The sequence below is a fragment of the Seriola dumerili genome, unplaced genomic scaffold, assembly GCF_002260705.1.
Source record: "Seriola dumerili isolate Sdu_G_001 unplaced genomic scaffold, Sdu_1.0 BDQW01000493.1, whole genome shotgun sequence".
Classification (NCBI taxonomy): Eukaryota; Metazoa; Chordata; class Actinopteri; order Carangiformes; family Carangidae; genus Seriola; species Seriola dumerili.
The window spans coordinates 862356-880914 of record NW_019174748.1 but is presented as its reverse complement, the minus strand read 5'-3'; the positions used below and the strand labels follow the sequence as shown (position 1 = coordinate 880914).

The 18559-nt window shown below is 40.9% G+C and overlaps 1 protein-coding gene and 1 long non-coding RNA gene across 2 annotated transcripts in view; both read left to right on the top strand.

The window, feature by feature from the left end:
- LOC111235449 (tyrosine-protein phosphatase non-receptor type 18-like) overlaps window positions 1-8100 on the top strand; it is a 19813-nt gene extending 11713 nt beyond the window's left edge. The window contains exons 11-16 of the mRNA XM_022763913.1: window positions 826-918; window positions 3017-3063; window positions 5876-5992; window positions 6197-6402; window positions 7430-7519; window positions 7791-8100. Coding sequence (XP_022619634.1) covers window positions 826-918; window positions 3017-3063; window positions 5876-5992; window positions 6197-6402; window positions 7430-7519; window positions 7791-7864 — 627 coding nt within the window. The 3' untranslated portion in view covers window positions 7865-8100. The remainder of the gene's footprint in view (window positions 1-825; window positions 919-3016; window positions 3064-5875; window positions 5993-6196; window positions 6403-7429; window positions 7520-7790) is intronic.
- Window positions 8101-16688: 8588 nt separating this feature from the next.
- LOC111235410 lies at window positions 16689-18291 on the top strand. Its single transcript, XR_002665679.1, has 3 exons — window positions 16689-16738; window positions 16898-16933; window positions 18165-18291. It is a non-coding gene; the product is annotated as an uncharacterized LOC111235410 (long non-coding RNA).
- The last annotated feature ends 268 nt before the right edge of the window (window positions 18292-18559 follow it).

Below are 18559 nucleotides of genomic sequence, written 5' to 3'. Positions count from 1 at the left end.
TTGTCACTAGATTCACAGACTTAAAAAAAAAAACACCTAGTGACAAATCTAGGGATGTTTTGGACAAACCTTTGCTACTTTCCATAGAAGAGAGTCTCCGGTCCTGCCCTCTCTCTCTGTGTCTATTAGATATTGTGTCTCTTCTAACTTTCTTTCTGAGTGAGGATTTTACAGTAAATACAGCTGAAATCACAGCTTGTCTTGTCTTTAACTGACGACATTGTGGTAATAAAATCAGGATTTTAGCTGTAGCTTGGAACAACAGAAACAGAAAACATGTCACTGAGAACAGCTTTATTGTGAATTCAGCTGTATTAAAATACTTCATATGTGAGCACAGAGATGAGGAGAGAAGCAAACAGATAAAGAGCTGAAACCAGCTGAGACTAGCCTGAATGATAATACAACACAATGTTTACTGTGGCTTCACAACAGTTTTCAACTATGTCCTCAATTTCATACTTTGACCATACAGGGTCCACACATACTGTATACTAGGTACTAGGTACACACACACACACACACACACACACACACACACACACACACACACACACACACACACACACACACACACACACACTTCTGTAACCTTGGTACACTACATGAAGCACTCTGCTGTCAAATATTATCTTATTCCTCTTTATAATTAAATACACAGATCACTGAATCAGTTGGGGTCACTTACACAGAACTTCACACATTGACATCATTTTCTTGAAACAGAGCAGACCAGGTGACCAGCTTCACTTAGGGAATTTTAAAAAAACTCCAGAGTCTGATAATAACACAGAGATATTCATCTCTCTGTTTACTCCTTTGCAGGATCAGTATCAGTTCATCTTCACGGCCGTTGCCTGTATGCTCGAACGAGTCCTTCAGCCCAGCAGTCAACAGTTCTCCTATAACATGTCTGAGGTAAAAAACACGAGGAAAGTCATGTTCAACATCCCTATGAAGTGTTCATAAACAACATATGTTGGAATCAGTGGAGGAGGAAGTAGACAAAGCGTAGCTTCGGTAAGGGGAAGTGATTAGTAAAGCTGACTTCCTGTATGAAAATCCAGTGCAGCCGACAGTTTGACATTAGGTTGTTCAGCACAGACAGAGAGAGCAGTGTCTGCTGATTAGTGTTTAACAGGAAGAAATCGACTGAAGCAAACTAATGGACAACACCCGCTGACAGGTAGGTTCACTCTAACACAAAACTATAACCATATAAACACCATATTCTCCTGCAGACACTCACTTGGCCAGGGATCTCTAGATTCTGTTAATTCTCACTCTGATGAATCTTTTAATTATTTTATTTATGTCATTGATTCAGTTGTGTATTAACACTGAGTCTGAACAACTGCTGCTTCTCACTCTTTATGTTTGTTAGAAACAGGTCTCGAGCTCAGTGAGAGGATCCAATCGCATATTACTCAATCAAAAAAGGAAACACAGAAACTTAGAAACACATATGTTCTCTGTTCTATTCAGTTCTCCTTTGTTTAAACTCAACATTGTGAAATGCAAAAATGTATTTATGAGTCTTTAAAGGCGCAAACTGATTAAAAAATTGATTTGTAAAGGGTGTATAAGCTGCAATTAATGGAATTAATTAAATTATTAAACATAACTAATACATTATTTACTTTTTAATTTACTTATTATTTATAGATCAGTTATAAGACATTAATAAGAGACACCGCTGTGTTGCTAGGTTGTGGAAAATTCATCTCCTGCAGACACTTTTATCTCTTTAAACGAGCTATTTGTAAGATTTGCTATTGCTACATAGCTAATGTTAGCTTAACTTTAGAATCAACAGCTGTTCAGTCTTCCCAAGAGCTTCAGTCATCATTGTATTTACAATACAAGAGGTTATAATACGTCCTCTGAGCAGCTACTTCTTCAGACTGGACACTACTGTGACTCGGTATTGGAAAGTGACAAAACTAACCCTATCCCTAATTAGCATGCTTCAGAAGAAAAAAGGAAGTGTTAGAAATAGAAGCAAGTCAAGGGGGTTTCTTTCCACCTCTTGAGACAGCTGTTGGTGAGTAAAGAAATTAAGATTGATACACACATTTCTTCTAGACTAGTAAGTAAACAGCTGTTAATGCTAATGTTAAGCTAAGGTTAGCTATGTAGCAATAGCAAAACTTACAGATAGCTCCTTTAAATTCATAGGGAGAAAACATCTGCAGGACATCTGGAGCTAAAAATGTTTATAAAATTATTATTAACATGAGTTGTTAAAAGATCAAGCAAATTGTTGTTATAAATGATTAACAAATCTGTTAGTTACAGCTTATAAACCCTTCATTTATTTATTTATATTGCTCTTCCTAAATCAATGTTACAAAGTATTTTATACAAAACCAGGAAGAAGCCACTGACAGTAAAAGGTTACTGAAATGTAAACCAAGCTGTGGTTATGGCAGTAAACACACTGTGACCTGGTCTGTCATTGATGTTGTGATGTAGATTCATGTGTTTAACAGACATCAGGAACTACATGTGATGAATCAGCTCGTAAAATTGATGGTGGGTTATCTCACAACGGTTAGAGCAACAAAGTTAAACAACAATCACTGTGTGAGCGCAGAGGAAACAGACTATAAGCATCTATATCCTTCAAGCCAACCCATAGTCTAATCTCGTCTCTTCTAGTGTCATCTCTTACGCCGGGAACACACTGCCTGCATTGTTTGTAGACTCGTCCAGTACAACAGTGAATCCTGGGGATAATGTTCTGACAAATTCACCATCATTTTAATTTCCACAGTCATAGTTTACTAGTTTGTACAAGTTTAGACTTTTCATACCCATACACTTGGAATGAAATTTGACACTGGTTTTACCATCATATCCACCAAAATATTGAAGATGATCCCAATAAAAACCAATAGGAGGCCAATTAAAATATTTATTTATTGTCCTCATATGAACTTGTATAACATCAGTCTGGAACAATGGAAGTAAAATCCCATTTAACCTTAAGTACTGCTTTCTGTTTGTTCACCAGCCGCAGAAACCAGACAACAAGACAGCACCTGCTTCCTTGACCAAGAGGTACGTCTATCTATCTATCTATCTATCTATCTATCTATCTATCTATCTATCTATCTATCTATCTATCTATCTATCTATCTATCTATCTATCTATCTCATCTGTCTCACCCTAAGGTGTTAAACTAACACCCTCCTTACCCATTCCTCCATTCCTCCATTCCCATATGTTACCATGGCAAACGAGCGGAGTGAAGGCAGAGGAGAGGAAAAGAAGGTTTAGAGAAGAGGAGAAATGAGAGAGAAGAGGCGGGAAAATGTGAGAAAATAGAGAAAAAATTAGGAGAAAAGTGATGGAAAGAGGGATTAATAAAAATATGTAGGAAGGAAGGAAAGAAGAGGTAGATAACAGAGGAGGAGAATTTTTAGAAGGTGAGAAGAGGTGAGGGTAAAAAAAGAATAATTCAAATAAGAAAGAGTGAGAGGAGGAGGAGGAGGAGGAGGTGAGAAAAGAAAGAGGAAAGATGAAAAAAGTGACAGAGGAGAGAAAATGAGAGAGGAGAGGAAACAAAATAGGAAATAAGGAGAGGAGAGGAGGAAACAAGAAACAAAAGGAAACAAGAGAAGAAGAGATTGGCAATATTAAAAACAAACCAGATACCAACCAGTAATCAGTCAGCCTATCTGGTTAGGCCGGTGGTTACTATCAGTGTAACCATGATGACTGCAGTCACATGGCCAGAGCAGGAAGTTGAGAGCTGAGTGACTTCCTGCTGAGTTGTAAACATGTAGCAGCAGCAGCCGCAGCAGCAGCAGTGTGTGACCATTTCCCACCCATCTCAAAACGCAATGCATGATGGTACCTGTAGTCAATTCCATACTACAACTGTATACAGGAAGCACACACTCAGTGTCACAGTGTACAGTTACAAGTCACAGATCTCAGCATGCTGTACAGTCTGTTAAAGTGAAGGCAAACTCAAAAATCAGGGTTTATCAGTGCTGTGTCACATCTGGTAAGGTGTTTATCAGTGTAACAGTGTGGAGGATGATCTGAGTCTGAACTGTCGCACGCACACACACACACACACACACACATGCATACAATTACAACTAATTTGTATAGAAACATATCTGCGATCAGATCATGTTTCCTATAACCAAGTGCTCACAGCGCTGCAGGTTCAGTCATAGTGAAAAATCCTGCTATAGTTTTATACAGAAAAACTTCAAAACCTGTTTATTTACATTTAACCTAAACCACCATCTTTCACTTACCTGAACCAAAGAGCTGCTGTTATCTAATCTGCAGACGAGACTCTGGATGTGAACCTGGTCACTGGTGTGACAACCGTCCACTTTAACCACTTCCTGGTGATCTGTGCTGCTGTTAACAAATGTAACTTAACTCATTCAAAACATGTTCTCTCTGATCATGATGCAGTCACATGATGTTGTATGTAAAACATATTTGCTGTTTCTCTATCTTAAAGTGAACACGGGGACATTTTTAGTTCAGCAGTCAATATATCATTAAAGTATCTCATGTTTTTATCTATGAAATAAAAAAGGTGGACAGTTCCAGTTCATGTATTTTGACCATGGTAATTGTTCTACTGTAATAAACTGTGGTGAAGACCAACTGATTAAAAGAGATCACCAGTTGTAGTCTTTAACACAGCAGGAGTTTTTGACACATCGGTTTCCTGTAAAATTAGGCAAGTATGTGGTTAGCATTAGAAAAAGAGTGATATGATAATAAACTATGGTGAAGGCCGACTGATAAAATTCATTCTTTGTTCTCTTTAATAGTTAAAGATTGACTTAACTATTAGATAAAATACTTTAGCTAACAGTTAATCCCTACAGATCATATTCCCAATCTACTATTTGTCAAACAAGTTAGAGAGGCATAAGCCCACATTAGCCCTCGCACCTGCTGAACAAATAGCATGTTAAATGTGTTAAACTAAAGACAATGCACTATATTTATAGATAGCTTGGTAGATTGTATACCTCAAAATCAGATTCCTATCACCTGGTAGTACGATTCCTATGTCCCGTAGCCCCACCCCTGATCCTGACCCTGAGTTACCTTCTAGCTTATAAAGATGTTTGTGCTGATGTTGTGCATTCACTTGACACTTATTAGTTACTGGTCGAGTTTCACACAGTAGTTTCCACTAAAACCAGAAAAGGACGTGGTTAGTATGAGAAAAAGAGTGATATGAGTGACATGATTGCGAATTCACCTGTTCAAAACAGTTAAAAACAAACTGATTGTGATTGACTGATCTGATTGTGCTCCAGATTAGATATGAAACCATCCTGACGCTTTTCTGTTCTCTGGTTTTAATATTTCCCTTTATATATTAAACTCATGATCAGGATGAAGATCTTTTGTCTGTTTTCACATGTCAGACCTCAGCTTCTCTTCCGTGTTTATTTTCTACAGTTCCTACTGATGGTGATGATGCTTGTTTGTGTCAAAGTTTAATGTGTGAAAGTACAGGTTGAATTTCTTAAAGGAATAGTTTCAGATTTTGAGAAATGCTCTCATCTTTTTAAGAGGAGTCAGTTCGGTACAGAGCTGGAGTCAGGATGTGGTTAGCCTAGCTTAGCATAAAGCCTGGAAAGTATAAGGAAACAGCTAGCCTGGGTCTGACCACGTTCACCCTTCATCATCGTGAAGCTCACAAATTAACACAGTATGTGTCATTTATTTAATCTGTTTGTAGTTTTAGGGGGAGTGAACTGGTGGAACTGGTGACAGCACCAGTATAAAGAGCTGGGATTTGATGGAGGAGTTAGTTAGCTCTGGTTAGCAACTAACATGTATCAATATCTCTCTCTCTCTCTCTCTGTCCGTGTACAGATCATCAAAGGCGATTGACATGAATGATACGTATGCTGTGGTCAACAAGTCCAAACAGCCCCACCCACCTCCAACAAGCCCCGCCTACTCTGCCGTAGCACCGCCCAGATCCAGCAGGTAAAGAAACACCTTAAGTTACTCTAAAAGTTGCATCAGTTTCAGGCCCTTTAGAAGGTCAAACATTTTATAGTGTCTCATCATTTTGATTTACACTGAGTTTTTTTATTTTTTTATTTCCAGGTTTCATCAATGTTTTACTTCTGAATATTTAACCATAATTTTTAAACCCAGTCTCACAGCGAACTGTCTTCCTGCTCCTAGGAGCCTGCCTGCCTCGCACCACTATGATAACGACTCTGCAGGGGCATCAGCAACCCCTCTCTACAGCGCCGTCAGGCCCCGAGCTAAACCACAAAACATGCTGCTCTCTACCACGCCCATCTATGACACAGCAACATCAGCCAATCCCAGGCCGGGGGAGGGGCTACTGTCACCACACAACAACGAACAATATCAACTGGTGGCAGGTAACAGGGGAGAGGAACAGAAGGGTGTCAGATAAATAAGGAAGGGAGGGTGGATGGATGGTTGATAGATAGGTCAGCTAGCTGCAGCGCTACCGGTAGCAGTCGAGTTTGAACAGCGACGAATGAATGGCAGTTTGAAATGGTTATTTACAGTTTAAACACTGCAGAATCAAAAACATCTTCACTGGATATAACTAACAGCCATCTGTTGTTATAGTTACATTTTATGTTTCTGCTAATTTATGATCATGGCTCATGTGTGTCATTTTATCTGACAAATTTATTAGAAAACGTCAATTAGGACGTCAGGATCTTTTTTTGAATCAACAGTTCAGCTGCTCTGTAGTTGACACATACATGATCATCTTTGCCATGAGCATGTAGAGTTATATTAGTATGGATCATTACATTATGCACATGATCTGCTGTAAAGGGTAAATTAGCCAAACTGATTAGCATTTATGAGCTCCACTTTAATGACCCAGTAGCAGCAGTTTGATCAGATCAGAGACACAGACAGGTGAGCTATAAATACAAGTGAGAGGGTTTAAATATACTGTCAGTTAATGTTTGAGGATTGTTGTGTCTCTGTCATGAAGAACCACTGCGTTAATCTTCAGTTATGTTGTAAAATCATCACACTGAAAGAGTTCAGAATTAAACAATCTAAAACACAGAGTAAGAGATTACCTTCAGGTTGTTTATTATGAGTAAATCTATGATATGCACATTTTAATCATTATGTTTAGTCTCATATTCATATTGATAAGATAAAATGTTAAATATAAGTTTAAAATTGGAGAAGAAATCCCGTGTTAGGCGACTTATGGAGGCAAATAGTTGTGTGTATACATACTTATATGTGTGCATGTGTCCATATGAATTAGTGTTTGGTTATATTGGTGTCTTTGGGTCAGAGATTGGGATGGACAGAGAGAGTGGGAGGAATAACTGAAGGAAGGTAAAAGAGAAAGGAGAGATGGAAAGAAAGATTAAAAGTAAACGAACTGACTCTTGTCTTTTCCAGTTGAAGGACTTTCACGCACAGATGATGATTATGAAGAATTCTCGTCTTCAGCCCCAGACGTGTCCAACTTCTGCTCACCTGGAGGCATCGGTCAGTACACCTTTCCTCACCTGTACAGTCTGTCCTCACCTGTACAGTCTCTGCTCACCTGTACAGTCTGTCCTCACCTGTACAGTCTCTGTTCACCTGTACAGTCTGTCCTCACCTGTACAGTCTCTGCTCACCTGTACAGTCTGTCCTCACCTGTACAGTCTCTGTTCACCTGTACAGTCTGTCCTCACCTGTACAGTCTCTGCTCACCTGTACAGTCTGTCCTCACCTGTACACTTGTGTATCTAAATGCATTTGTGTTCTTTTTCAGGCTTTAACTGTCGTATTCAGAAGCCCAGAGGACCCAGAGATCCTCCTGCTGAGTGGAGCCGACTGGAGAGATGAACTGGTCCAACTGGACCACACTGGTTTACAGTAGATTGTATAAGTGCGTTAAGGTTAACAGAGTGGACGAGTTTCAGTTGACCTGAAGTGACCTGGACTGTGAGACTTGTTGTTTTATAAACAACTGACCGTCACCATAATCTGATCCCTGCCTGTAAATATTCCTGGTCTTCGTGTCGTCTTCACATGTGTCTTTGTACTTTATCAATGGTTTTCATAAAGTTTGATTTTCAGTGCGTGTGTGTGTGTGTATTTTATGCAGCTGCTCTGCTGACAGCCAGAGCCGGAGGCATATTGTTTTCAGGTTGTCTGTCCCCGTACATTAGTGCCATTCTTGTGAACACGATATCTCAGTAACACCTTGCAAAACTTCTTCAGATCATCATTGTTCTAATCAAAGACATCAGAGGTTTAGTTTTTATTTCCAGTTCTGGTCACAAAGTCTCCTCGTGTTATTCTGAGCTGCAGTGATGAAGAAGAAAAAGCATCATCACTGTCAGGAATCCTGTCAGATTAAAGAATCTGTGTTCCATTCAAATGTAGCTATAATAGTTATTATATATTCATTCAGTGTGATAAACTCTCCTCTGTTTGTTAGAAGCTCTGCTCTAAAACCAGAGTGGACACATGGACAGACTCAGTGTCAGGTCTGACCGCCAGGGGGGAGCAGAGCGACATGAAAACCAGCAGGAGACACAGACAGTGTGTGTGTGGGTGCAAGAAAGTGAGATTATGAAGTTACAGTTTCATTTCAGAGACAAAAGGAAATAAAGACACACACACACACACACACACACACACACACACACACACACACACACTGTCCAGTCATGCCAGAGGTTTAATTGAAACCACCTTCTTCCTCCCTGACAGTGTGTGTGTGTGTGTGTGTGTGAGAGAGAGAGAGAGAGAGACTGTGACATCATCAGATCTGAATCAGGTTACGAAAGATAGTGGTGATTCAGCACACACACACACACACACACACACTCACACACACACTCACACACTACACAGGCACACCACGTCAACACAACACAGCACACACAAACACACACGGCGCAGCGGGTCGTCACTAATTCTGATTCTCAAAAACCACTAAGTGCTACTCTCTCACTGCCAGCTGAGTGTGTGTGTGTGCGTGTTTTGCTACTTTACACAAAGCACACAACGCTTATTGCCAAGAGTTACCAATACACACACACACACACACACACACACGCACACATACAGGTCATGGGTGTTGGCTCTTTCAGTAGAGGAGAGACCACAGGCATCCAGAGAGAGAGAAAGAGAGAGAGAGAGAGAGAGAGAGAGAGAGAGAGATAGTGAAAATTAGAGGACAGATTCATGTTTTTTAATGTCATACGGTCATGTAAAAAGTTGTGTGTGTGTGTGTGTGTGTGTGTGTGTGTGTGTGTGTGTGTGTGTGTGTGTGTGTGTGTGTGTGTGTGTGTGTGTGTGTATTTGTGTGTGTATGTGTGTGTGTGTGTGTGTGTGTGTGTGTGTGTGTGTGTGTGTGTGTGTGTGTGTGTGGGTGCAATCTGGCTGTGAAGTGATGTCATCCTGACACGACTACACTGTGAGACTCTGAACTTCAGATGAGGCTTCAGTTTATTTGATATTTGCAGTTAACCCCTCCCATCATATGAAACCACACTTAAACATCAGCTTGTGGTTTGCATTTATGTTTGGATATTAATTATGACAATTTAAAGAGCAACTTAACAGCCCCTTAAAGTCTCGTTTTTGTTGACCTGTGGTGGTTTAACCTCTCACCTTGCGGCAGTGATGTACAGAGAGAAATTTTCACCACTGATGTACAACATCAATATGTCTAGTCTTCCATCCTCCATCATGCAGACCTGGTCTTATTTTTAGTTTTAACACCCACATAGTTTTAGTTTATATTGAAGTCATTTGTTTCAAAGTTGCTGTTTATAAGATTGCTTTAATTATATTTCTGTGTCCAGTAATTAACACACAGGTCGTGTTGTTCCATCTCTGTCAGGCTGCAGCCAGTAATTATTTTAATCATCAGTAGATCTGACATTTCTCTTTAATAACCAATTGATTATTTAGTGAATAAAATGTCAGGAAATGGTGGAAAATGTCCACAATTACTACCTGAAGCCCAAGTGCACATAATCAAGTTTATTATGTTATTTGTTGAGATGTTGAGTTTACTGTCAGAGACAATAGCACTGACTGATAGACACATATTTCACTCTACCCCAAAGTAAAGAAAGATTTAACATCTGTGCAAAGATAAAATGAACGTTTCCTGCGGCACCTTCACTCTGTGTTTATCAATCCTACTTACTCCCACATGTTCCACCTGCAGACAGGTCTCCTCTCTCTGGCAGCTACACGAGTCTCACCAGTGCTCTCCAATGAAGTGCTGGCTTTATTTACATTTTTAAAAGTGGATAGTTGCAGTTTAATTTATTCAGTGTCCTGATCTAACATTGTGGCTTCAGGAGGTCTGAGTGGAGGCATCTACATCTCCTGTCTTTCCAGAGATTGAGAACATGTTGACAAGTCATGCAAATTCAAATCTGAACAAGTTCATAAAATCCCTCTCAGAATAAAACCTCACTGGAATCTTCTCACTTGGAAATATGCAATATTCTTTAAGATCAGATCCATTTCATTGATCTCACGCACAGAAACCGAAGCTGCTCTAACTTCAGTTTCATTGGGATTGAATTTATCGTCCACAAAACCCAAATATCATCAGCTGTGTGTGTGTGTGTGTGTCAGGCTCGGCTCCCTCCTTTGTTCTCAGCTCATCTATCCTGAAATTATAACAACTGAACTACAAAAATAAAAAAAAGCAGAAGAGTGATTAACACACAAATAGTTCAGTTTCGATTTCATAACAAACCATCACATACAATATTGATTAGAGGGGCAGAAATAAAAAAAAATGTGAATTCACAGGTGAAACTTTAAACTCACTCAACAACAGACTGCTGTTTAAAACATCTGCACACCTGGTTAAGATATTTATAAATCCTCAGCTGTGTGTGTGTGTGTGTGTGTGTGTGTGTGTGTGTGTGTGTGTGTGTGTGTGTGTGTGTGTGTATGTGTGTGGATGGAAGGAAGGAAGGATGGAGATGATACACAGGAAGTATGTCCATGAAATGATTTGGTTGGTCATTATAACCTGTGATACTCAGGACAGAGCCAGTCTAACTGTTTCCCCCTGTTCCCGGTCTTTATGCTCCACATCTAAGTGTGTAAAACATATAGTTAACATTTATGGAGCCTCTGGTTGTAACATGATCTTCATTATTTTCACTGTTCAATATTCTTTTCTCAGATCATCAGTGTGAATCATATTAATTTTTTTATTTCTTTCAGAAATGTCTTCTCATGTGACGGCAGTAAAGCTGAGAGTGGGAAAGGAGTGAAGGAAGTAGAAAAGTGTAAATATGCCAATAGAGTCATGGAAGAGAGAGAGCGAAAGAGAGAGTGTGAGAGAGTTAATGGAAAAGAGTGACAAAAATAGAAAAAGATGGTGGAGAGAGAGAGAGAGTGATGTAAGAGAAGGAGAGTTTGAAAGAGAGAGGAGGGGAAAGTGATGAAAAGAGAGGGATGGGAACAGGCTGATGAAAAAAGAGAGATAGTGATTTAAGAGAGAGAGAGAGAGAGAGAGGAGTGATGAAACAGAGGGATAGCGGAGAGAGAGAGAGAGAGAGAGAGAGAGAGAGCAGTCCTGCCACTGAGCCTTGTTGCTAGGCAACTGAGCAGCTCCTCTTTGAAGTTTTTTCTCATTGTTTTTTTTTTCTAACAATGAGGTCAGAGCGAGGCTCAACGGTATCCGTGGTAACCACCTCAGCACCACGCCTGGTGGCCGTCCCGTCCCCCGAGAGAGAGGGAGAGAGAGAGAGAGAGAGAGGGAGAGAGAGAGAGAGAGAGAGAGAGACTGTGTTCTCTGCCAAAGTGCCCATGAGCAGAACTTCAGTCGTTCTCAGGAGACTTTTTCACCCTGACTTCAGTCTCCCAGGTGACTGTCCTGCCACCGCTAACCTCTTCACTGAGACTGACTGACCTTAAAGCTACAGTTAATTACTTTTTGGCCACTGGGGGGCAGAGTAACTCCACCTTATCGTCTAACATGTTAACAAACAGCTGCTTATTTTCACATCCAGCTGATCAACATGATGATTCATGTGTTGTGGTGTTAGTGTCACCTGATGAATCTCAGTCCAGTGTTCCCTCTCTTTTAGCTCTGTGTTTGGTCTCTACCAGCTGCTGAGGGAAACATCTGGCTCGTTAGCTGCTAAATGCTCCACTACTTCAGTGGGTAGAGGGCAGTGTAGGGCTTTTTTGATGTTTTTTTTTTGACTGCAAAGTCTCGTTACCAAACATTTAAAGGTAGAGTAATCGACTAATACACTTTCTGTCAAATTCAGTGAATGTCTCCTTATGGCCTGCTAGCTGTCGGTTCTGTGTGTGTGTTGAAAAAGACGAGATGAGAGACGATACATCTGACTCATGCTAACAGATAGGGCCAATTCAAGGATTACCAGGGAAGGAGAAGGAGCAGTCTACCTTTCTGTTGCTGCCAGACTGCATAGAGCTTTGAATGGAATTGATTGGGCCTGAATTGGGACTGGCGGTGAGATTAAGGCGAGTGCATGCAGGAACATTTACCAGCAGCGGTGTGACGGGAGCATATACTCCACAATATATTCACATTGTCAAGATGGAGAAATGACCAAGGAGCAGCCATAGAGTGGAAGTTCAGAAGAACAAAGAATGAAACAGTGCGATGATCAGGTGAAGAGCTACATTAACATTGGCTTTCCAGCTGTGGAGATTGAACAGTCGGACTAGGAAAAAAATGCATCCCAAATGACAGGCACAAAGAAAGGGCTTGGACAGAGACTGAGGGGACGGGTCGCTCTGTTTCTGCTTCACAGGTGGGTAACATTAGCTTTGACAATAGGTCAGTGTTGTTTTGTCCCATTTGCTAATATTTGTGATAGCTAATCCTAACTTGATAGTTCGCAAGCCGGTAGCAGTGTCACATGTGTCGGGTATCGTCAAATTATTTAACCAAAGACGTTCAGTTTACTTTATAGTTTGCTAAGATGTGTTGTTGGTGTGATGTTAGCTACAGTAAGCGGACAGGGGAAAGACCATCTCATCCTCTCTGCACATTAGCTTAGCAACCGCAGCTGTAGCAGACAGTTAGCTGTCTGGTAGTTTGCTCTGAATCATGGTATCTGTCTGTACAACATGTGAAGAGTTTTATAGACCTAAAAACACAAGTTTGCTAGCACAGTGGATTTATTTGGTTGGATGCACAATTCTGTGTTAGGTAATTTTAGCTTCATTGTTAGCTTAGCTACAAACCAAGTCGAGTTTTTACTCTGTTGTGTTTTGGATGTTCAAGGACAAACAGCCATCTGTAAAACAGCAACTACACAAGCATTTTCAGGTTTCACTGATATTTAAAGGTATTACAGTCTGTTTGAAAGCTTGGAGGAAAACCAGAGTGTTTCACAGAGGAGGAGGAAGAAGAAGAAACTGGATAAATGTGATCAGTCTACTGTGATGTTCAGCGGCGTTTTCTGCTTTAAGTGTGTTTGGGTTCTGGATAATAAAACTGTGTCTGATACACACACCTACACACACACATACACATGCACACACACACACATATACACACACAAATGCACACAACAGATGTGTTGGATATCAGACAAACCTCAGAGAAGTAAAAATAAATAAAGACAGAGACACAGAAAATTTGTTCTGCTCTGCGGCTTCGACCTTATAAACTTCACTCAGGATTTAACCAACAGCTGCTGCTGCACACACACACACACACACACACACACACACACACACACACACACACACACACACACACACACACACACACACACACACACGCACGCACGCACGCGCACGCACGCACGCACACACAGGGTCCAGATGTGTTTTGTAATAGTAGCAGGGATGTAAAGAAGGAAGCATGCAGTAGGTCCTGCAACCACATAGACACACATACGTAAACACAGGCCCATTGTCATTCACGTACAAACACACACACACACACACACACACACACACGTATGGCCGCACTCACACACAGATGTCCATTGTCATGCATGCTGCTGGCTGTTTCACGCCGACTCAAAAAGATTAACGGGTGATCGGCATCAATTTACACTGAAGAGAGAGGGGGGAGGGGGAGGGGTGAGAAATGTTTTTAGAGGCAAAAACATAGAGAGAGTAAATACAGTGTTGCTGCAGAAAGATGTACACAGGTGTCACAGTGAGAGATGATAAGTTCATTAGTTAAGTTACAGCTTCGCTCCAACCTCCACTTGCTGGCTGCTAGTTCATGATTATACATATATATATATATATATATATATATATACATACAGTATGTATAATCAAGCTTGTGAAACATGATTCCTTGAATTGTAATCAGAATAATTACATAATTTAATAAAAAATTATGCAGTCTTTTGTCACGCACATATACTCTTAAAAAAATCCTCTCAAGACATGTTTTAAACCCTGTAAAAACCCTCTGTTATGATTCATATTGTGTTTAACTTGGCTAAACTGGGGCTGAAACTCATCTACACTTACTTCCTCATTGAGAAATCTAGATTAGGCTTTATGCCCCGCCCACCACCTGCTCGCTCCACGTTGACAGGTGAAAGAGCAGAGAGTATCAAGATGGTTGGAGGCGGAAACATCAGAGAGACTCAGCCACATGTTTGAGCCTCAGTCAGACCCAGACTCAGATGAGGAGTCTGTTGAGACCAGAATCACTAGACTGGCAGACGTATCAGAGCGGTTAGCATAGTTAGCATCTTTTATTTGTTTGCAATGTTTGGTATTGTAACTGGAAATGGCTGACACAGCATTTCTGGTTGTGCTAATGCTAATTCTCTCTCTCTGTACTGACAAGGTTTCAGGTTTATTTAGCCCCGCCCCTCATCCCCACAGGTTGACAGGATTGGTTCCTTAGGTTTGTGACTTATGAAACCCTGGCTGTCTGTATCTGTTTTTTATGGGACTGTCATTGGTTCACTGCAGTTCATGGTGGAAATTCTCAGTCATGGTGTTGATTGATTATTTCACTCATCGTGTCTTGTATTATATGGACGTTAACAAGGTTAAACACTTTATTCTCGGTGAAGGAAGTCTTGGTCTTTAAATGTAAACAAAAAGCTCATTAGAAAACTGGTTATGTTTATTCATTTGTGCCTAAAAGTAACCAAAACCACAAGCATTTCGCAACCATTATTATTGTTACCATGACGACAAAGGTTCATTACACCTGACACTGGCACGTTACTATGGGTCGTATTGGTGCTGGTGATTAAGGTTGTGGAACAGTCATGGTTTGGTTAGGTTCAGGAACAGGGGCCAGTTGCACAAAACACCTTAAGTTTTTTACATAAGTATAACACTTAACATTTATTTCTCCTTAGCTGAGGGAGTTACTTAAGGGTATTGCACAAAATCTCTCCCTCTTTCTCTGATGAGGTTTCTCCTCTTTTCTAAAACCTTCCTTCTTTCCCTCTTCCCTACCTTTCTTTACTGCCTTCGTTCTTTCCTCAAACTTCCATCCATATTTCCTCCTCCCTTCATCCTTCCTCTCTTTCTTCCACCCCATTCTCTTTCTAGTCTTCCACCTTACTTGATCCACATGACAAGGAAAGGAAAGGAAAGGAAAGGAAAGGAAAGGAAAGGAAAGGAAAGGAAAGGAAAAGAAAGGGAATGAGAAAAGTGGAAAGAATAAAAAAGGCGAAGATGAAAAGAGGAGAGGGCTAGACCCCTCAAGTGGCTTCAATTAAGAAAATTACAGAGAGAGAAACAGAGACAGAAAGAGAGAGAGAGGCCAAACCAGAGCTGTCAGACTCAGAGCTGATTACAGGGTGAACCCTCTGCCTGCAGCCCAGAGCCCTGCAGGATCTAACCCCAGTCTAAACCTGAACCTGAACCCAGCCCCGACTCAGGGTTATTTTAGGCTCCAGCTGCTCTGAGTGCTCTGGAAACACTGAGTCTGCTGCTCAAGAACTGCTCCATCAGACCACAGCACGTCTGCAGTCAGGCTGGTGGTGCAGGCCCGACACAGGCCCACACTCTGCTGTGCATTTGGTTATTTACAGATTTAACAGCTGGATTAGTTTTCCTCTGTTTACACGGTTCTAAACAGCTACTTCACTGCAGCTCAGTTTATTTCATTTCAGCTGGATGATCTGCCTCAGCTCTGTTTATGAGTCTTTGACTCACGTCCACGTAAAGTCTCAAACATTTGTTCAACACGTCGAATGAAATAGTGATTTTCTAACACAACGTGGCTCTTCTTTAGTGGAAGAGGTGAAAGTCCAGTTACAAGTGATAAATCACTGTCTGTAGTCCAACTGTGTGACTGGGTCTGTTTAGGTTTTCACCAACACATCCTGCGTGGTCTCTGATGATATTATAGCTCTATAATAATGATGAGCGGGACCTCACAGCTGTTTGGACTGGAGCTTTATATTTTCTCTGAATGAGCTGAGAAGAACCTGGAACAGAAAATAAGAAGAGAAGAAGAAAAGACTGGAACAATAAACAAAGCTGCAGGGAAAGTTTTCATGATTCAGACACTATTACACAATAGATTTTATTTTATGATTAAACATATTAGTAAACATAAGATAAACACGTTGTTTTTACTGTATTACTCTCCCATCAGATCAGATGACCAATCAATAACCTGACTTTGATCAAAGGGGCGTGGCCATTCAGTAAAAAACATTTACTTATAGGACTCACCTCTGAGTTCCTCTGTGTGCCTCCTCTCTCCACCACCTGCTGGTCCTGTTTCACACTGATCCTCAGTTTCAGGTAATAGAGTCATACACAGCTGTAGTGAACAATTTATGTCCTCGACCTCTGACCTCTGACCTGTGATCAGCCCTCTCTGTCTGACTAACCCTCCACCGGTCTGTCTCACTGTCTGTCTGTCTGTTTATCTGTCTATCTGTCTGTCTCCCTCTCTGACAGGAGGACAGTCTGTCTGACTCATCAGACTGTGAGGATGTGAGTAATCTGTGATCGCACACATGAGCACTGTGTATCTCATGTACCGTTTTAGACGGTACACACACTCACCACAGTCACTGTGTGTGTGTGTGTGTGTGTGTTAATAGGTGTGAGCAGTGAGAAGACACTGGTTGAATCTATCACTGTATCTATTGTTCTATTTTAGTCCCAAACTTTTACAGTTTCTGTTTGTTGTCTCTGATCGGTGTCTCTAACATATTGTTACATATTCAGTCTCAGTCCACAGAGGAAAAATCACTCTCAGCTGCAAACAGCTCACTGACATGTGAAATGACCCTGGTGTTGTTATGACGGGTCACAAAACGGAACTCCTGGTTTAATCTGTTATAATGTGTTTTATTGTTTTAGATGTAAAATTTTGATCTGACAATGAGCCGCTAACTTCAGCCGTCAGATACATGTAGTAAAAGTTCTCAGGTAAAGTATCTCCAAGTACAATAATGTACTCAGTTACAGTCTACCACTGTCAGATCCAGATGTTGATACACCCACCTTCATCATCCTCAGCATTTCCAGTTATGAGCTCACAACAATCAGACCATGTTGCAGGACCCTGTGGTTAATGTGCCCTGGGTTTCACCTCTCAGGCTACACGCAGGCTGCGCTGCTCTCTGATTGGTGGAGCTGGTTTTGGTTTACAGACATTAAACCATTTCATCTGTATTTTAACTTACAGCTGTTACAGCTTTACTTCAACTACATCTTTATCAACATGTTCAGATTTCAAAACTCACAACACTCATGTAGCTGTAGTATTTACATATATTTAGTTTTTTCCTCTTTATTTAATGTCTTTCTTTCTTGTTAAGTTTGATATTTGGTGCTTTTACATTGATCTATTGACATATTTATTGATGACTCAGCATCGGATGGACAACACAGCTGTGATTTATCCTCAGAGACAATGAAATCTGTGTATTTCTGTTCCTTTCTCTCTCTATCAGCTGGTTTGTATTTGTTTTCCCGTCTCTCTCTCTCTCTCTCTCCCTGAATTTCCACATCTTTTTCTCTCTTTCCTCATTTTCTGTTTCTCCCTCATCGTCCATTTGTCTTCACTCCTCCATCTCCATCCCCCTTTATTTTCATGCATCCCCTCACTTCTCTCTCTCTCTCTCTATAGCCTACATATATTTATACACCTCCACTGCATCGCTGTATATTTCTCTCTCACACACACACACATTGTATGCCTATGTCTCTCTTCCAGTCTCTCTCTGCACATCTGGCTTTGGGAGGAGGAAAAACAGCAGATTAAGGAGTTGGACTCAACCAAAGCAGACTCCGTGGAGATGTGGAAGAGCTGCTTGTCTAACTACAAACACACAGTTGTCTCTATTCTGCCATGAAAAACTTCACTTCATTCTCTCTTATGTTAATAATAAACGTGATTTACGGACTGAGCGTTTAATAAACCGACTCATTGATGTTTGATTAGTTTAATTCACCTCCTCTAACTGACCCGCCCCCCTCCCACCCGGGTGCAGAGTGGTACGGTCCAGATGGGGGGCTGGCTGTGGCGGAGCAGAGGCAGACCGAGCCGAGCCAAGCCGAGGCAGGCTGTGTGTGAACGAGGAGACGCGCCGCTCCGCGCTCTGATCCCTC